Source organism: Populus nigra, chromosome 7, assembly GCF_951802175.1.
Source record: "Populus nigra chromosome 7, ddPopNigr1.1, whole genome shotgun sequence".
In the NCBI taxonomy this organism is placed as follows: domain Eukaryota; kingdom Viridiplantae; phylum Streptophyta; class Magnoliopsida; order Malpighiales; family Salicaceae; genus Populus; species Populus nigra.
The window spans coordinates 4395299-4400139 of record NC_084858.1 but is presented as its reverse complement, the minus strand read 5'-3'; the positions used below and the strand labels follow the sequence as shown (position 1 = coordinate 4400139).

General features: G+C 34.4%; 1 protein-coding gene across 1 annotated transcript; it reads left to right on the top strand.

Moving 5' to 3' along the window:
• Positions 1 to 1354: 1354 nt before the first annotated feature.
• On the top strand, positions 1355 to 3540 carry LOC133698826 (expansin-like A2). The gene is made up of 5 exons (XM_062121909.1): positions 1355 to 1731; positions 1828 to 1937; positions 2024 to 2202; positions 2652 to 2784; positions 3037 to 3540. The coding sequence occupies exons 1-5, from the start codon at positions 1620 to 1622 to the stop codon at positions 3280 to 3282; spliced, it is 780 nt and encodes a 259-aa protein (XP_061977893.1). The 5' UTR covers positions 1355 to 1619; the 3' UTR covers positions 3283 to 3540.
• Positions 3541 to 4841: the final 1301 nt, after the last annotated feature.

Sequence of the window (4841 nt, the reverse complement as noted above, 5' to 3'; positions counted from 1 at the left end):
AAGTTGAGCAAGGAATAGTATTGATAAAGTTGATGAAGGATACTTTAGAAGTTTGATTAGTTACTTAATGTATTTTATTACAACAAGGCCTGAAATTCTATTTGTTGTAAGTCTCTTATCTCAAGTTACGCATTGTGCTCATGAAATGCATTTAAAAGTAGTAAAAAGAATATTAAGGTATATCAAAAAGATTGTTAATTATAGTGTTAAGTTTGAGAAGTGTCAAAGCTTTAAGTAATGTCGATTCTCATATAGTAATTGGGTTGAATCTATTGATGACATGAAAAGTACTTCAAGATATTATTTCAGTCTAGGTTCAGAAGTTTTCTTATGGTGCTCAGAGAAACAGGAGATTGTAGCACAATCCACTACAAAGGCAGAATTTATTGCAGCAACAATAACAATAAACCAAGTTTTATGGTTGAAAAAAAATTCAATGTGATCTACATATGAAGTAAAAGAATAACATAGAGATTCTCATTGACAATTAGGCAACAATTGTAATCTCTTATAATTCAATGTTTCATAGAAAGATTAAACATTTTAACATCAAGTTTTACTTCTCAAGGGAGGTGCAGAAAAATAGAGAAGTGACATTAGTTTACTGCAAATCTGAAAATCAGCTGGCAGACTTATTTACAAAACCACTTCAAGTAAGCAAGCTTAAGCTTCTAAGGCAGAAAAATAGAATTTGTTATTCCTAAAGCAAGGATGAGTATTGAGAATTGCTTCAAAACTGCTATAAGTCTATGTTATCTTTTATTTTATTAGTTTCGAATATTTTGTTTCTCGCAAATAAAGTTGTTCTAGTTTTTAGGAGTTGTTAATTTGTTAACCACTTATAGCAAATTATAGCTTGAATTTCAGCTATTAATTTGCATTTCAATTTGTTTTTCAGCTATTTAAATGTAAAAAAATAATAATAATAATTAAGCAAATGTAATCAAACATCCCTTATATGTTGCATTTTTGTATTCTCTATTATTCTCTGCAGTTTTAATTTCTTCTATCTCCCTATCTTCTTTAAATTTTCACCAAAGAATTGTTTTTTACATTTTCATTGAAGTTTGGCAAACGTAGCGCAAAATTTAAGACATCTCAAGACTTCAGTATTCTTTGGAATTTAAAAAAAAAACGTCCAGGCAACCTCTCTCCCAAAGCATCAAAAGTGTGATTGTGTAGGGAATGGAATCAAGGAAGAAACTTCTCCTCCTCAGGTGTGCAAAAAGCAACCTGCCCTCACCAACAAAACCCACCATTCTCTTACATAATCATATTCTCGTATTCTCGCTCCAAAGCTGTAAGTGCATAGACAAATAGTCGGTGCTTGACCCCATCATCTCTAGGTTCTAGCCGCGTCTTCTATCGTTCTCTTTCCTATGGAAAACCTCCACTTCTGAGCATATTTTTTATTTTATACATATGAAATAATAAAGTTCATCAAGATATTCGACCTTTTTTATGGGTCTAATGCTGACCTGTAGTCCACACCGCAGCCATAACTGCCCTATAAATACCTCTGTTATTTCTTCCTCTCATGTCATCAAATATCAATCCTGTTTTTATACGTTCACTAGCCTCCATTGCTTAATTTCTTTTCTGACATCTTGAAGAACAAAATGGCTATCTTTATTTGCTTTCTTTTCCTGGCTATCTCCTATGCTACTGCTTGTGATCGATGTGTCCACCAATCTAAGGTCGCATATTTCTCCAGAGCCTCAGCACTCTCATGTAAGGGGGTCGTGATTTCTTTTTCAATTTTGATTTTTTTTTATCATATTTTAATGAGATTTTTAATTGGTAATATGTTTTTTTGTTTTGGTGCAGCTGGGGCTTGTGGATATGGTTCCATGGCGACAGGATTTAACAGTGGACACCTCGCAGCTGCTGTTTCTTCCCTTTATAAAGATGGATCTGGATGTGGTGCTTGTTTTCAGGTCAGCACCGGAGACCACACCACTTGCCTGCTTTACCTCTTGTGGAATTTTCAGTTCATTGATCATGTTATTGTAATTACTCGCAGATAAGATGCAAAGACACAACTGTATGCAGTAGAGAAGGGACTAGAGTGATTGTGACTGATCTCAATCGCAATAACCAGACTGACTTTGTTCTTAGCAGCAGAGCCTTCATGGCCATGGCCAACAAGGATATGGGTCGGAACATCTTGAAACAAGGGATTGTGGAAGTGGAATACAAGAGGTGAGACCATGTATTCAAGGATTTATGTTATCTTAATTATCATGATTGATATTAATCTCTCTTGGTTAAGTTAATGATCATCTATTTAATTAATCAGCATGATGTTTTATTTCCTAGTTGCTTTTTCCAGTAATGATTTGGTTACACCAACCACAAGAAGATATCAATATGGCATGGACAAACTTCATATAATTTTATACAGTAAAGTTGGTCCGGTTCCGTGGGACAGAGAACCAGGACAATAAATGCTAGTAACGGTCAAAATAGGCTGTCCACAAAATCGTAGGTAACCTGACTATGACTGATGGGGATTTGCATAAATTTAGACAGCTAGCATTGTCCACGTTTTAGGGTTCCATTGCTAAAGAATTATTATGCAAACACCAAAAAAAAACTTGTCAAAAAAGTGATCTTATGCTAATTTGAATCTGCTTTGTTTCATTGATCAGGGTACCTTGTGAATACAAAAACCAGAATATGGCTGTCCGAGTAGAAGAATCAAGCAAAAACTCAAATTACTTGGCCATTAAATTGTTGTATCAAGGTGGTCAGACAGAAGTGGTAGCTATTGACTTTGCCAAGGTTAGCTTGAACATACCCATGTTACGGTGTTGTTGTTTTTTAAAAATTTTTATTTAAAAATATATTAAAATAATATATTTTTTATTTTTTAAAATTTATTTTTAATATTATCATATCAAAATTATTTAAAAAATAAAAATAAATAAATTTTTATGACATCATTTAGAACGCATTTTCAAACCATGTTTACACGTGCCATTGCAATTCTTAAACTTGTGCTGACGTTTGGATGGTTTTGCTAAATTTTCATAGGTTGGTTCTTCGAACTGGGGTTTCATGAGCCGGAACTATGGGGCAGTGTGGGACTCGGACAGAGTTCCATCAGGGGCACTTCAATTCAGATTCGTGATAACAGCTGGATTTGATGGGAAATGGATTTGGGCTCGGAATGTCCTGCCTGAAGATTGGAAGCCCGGGATGACATACGATTCAGGAGTCCAGATCACCGATATTGCACAAGAGGGTTGCTCTCCATGTGACGATGGGATTTGGAAATGAGGGTCTTGCCTTCCCCACTAATGTGAATATCTATCTCTACGCACAGAGTTTGATCTGATATCATTCTACACGACAGAACTAAATAATGTAGAAGAATAGTATAAAGTTAGCACTATATATTATAGTATTATCCACTACGCTTCAATGTTCTTTTCTTCTTCTCTTTTCTTGCCTTGTGGGGAGGGCATGTCCTTGCTTGTGTTTGATATGTTTCTTTTTCTACACCAGTAAATAAATGCTGTCCCTCTCTCTATCAAATGGCGGGGCAAGGCATGGATGTTGAAGGGGGTAAAGGCCCTTTTAAGATTATTAATAAAATGCTGGATCATAAGTAAAAGCAAAAAAAAAAAAAATGTACATGCAACTGGTTAAGAGGGACAAAAAAATGGCAAAAAGATATAAAATTAGATAATATTTTTCACTTTAACACCTCGTTGTCATGCAATTTTTTTGTGGTCAGATGGGCTTTTGGGATAGAATAGAATAAAAGCCAGTTATTGGCATGTCATGGGTTTATAATAAAGACCCAGCTTGCATATATAATCATCAGCTCAAAGCAGGACTAAGTTTTTTATGGGCTTAAGTGTAAAAAAATCAAAACTATGTCACTGACTTGTATTTTGACTAGTTCGTGAACTATTGCAATATTGGGTAACAGTAAAAAAGAAAGATCAAATAAAGGCCCAGATTTTGTAACTTCAACTCATCACCACGACAAATTTCAAGTTGGCCCAGCGTCCTAAAGTTCCTACTTTCGACTCCACAGAAGAAACATATTTGCTATAATTTCAAACTTCTTCTTTATGAGAGCTTGGGGACGTAGTCCACACGAAGAGGGTAACTTTGTAAAAGAACTAATTCAATTTAAAAGTTTATGCGGTTAAATGAGATTTCAAGGTATAATTTATAATTTTTTAAAATAATTTCTCAAGTAAAAGCTTTTCGGCTTTGAAACTTGCACATATCCATATTACCTTGTGCTTTATTTTTATCAAATAAATAAAGATGGTGAAATTTAAACTTGTGACCACCTGATTATCAAAATTTTAATATCATATTAAAAAACTAATTCAATTTAAAAACTTAAACAATTAGTTGAAATTACAGAAAATGATTTATTATATTCTAACAAACTCTTCATATTCTATTGTAACAGAAGAAAACTGTGGCTGGAGGAGGGTCTCAAACTTGATACGTTAAATGATCTGTGTTGTTCACAGCTGTTATGGCAAACACTGTGTGTGCCTCCTTGACCTTTCAAAGGGATATATATTAGACAATAATCAATCTGTAAAGTTGAGAGAGCTAGATGAGTACGTATAGCATAGTAACAACACAGAGACCCTATGAGATTCTAAGTTCGAAAAGCCTGAGATTAGGTGTTAATCCACTAGGTGTATTATTTGCTAGCTTTAAGCTAAGGTAGGTATACAGACTGCTAAATGTCCCATCCTTGACCCAGTCAAGCTGAACGCTCCGACCCCAGGTTAACAGGACACTACCCTCTTGATGCTTATACTTGGATTTATTAATATTTTGTAGTATTATGGTGAGGGAAG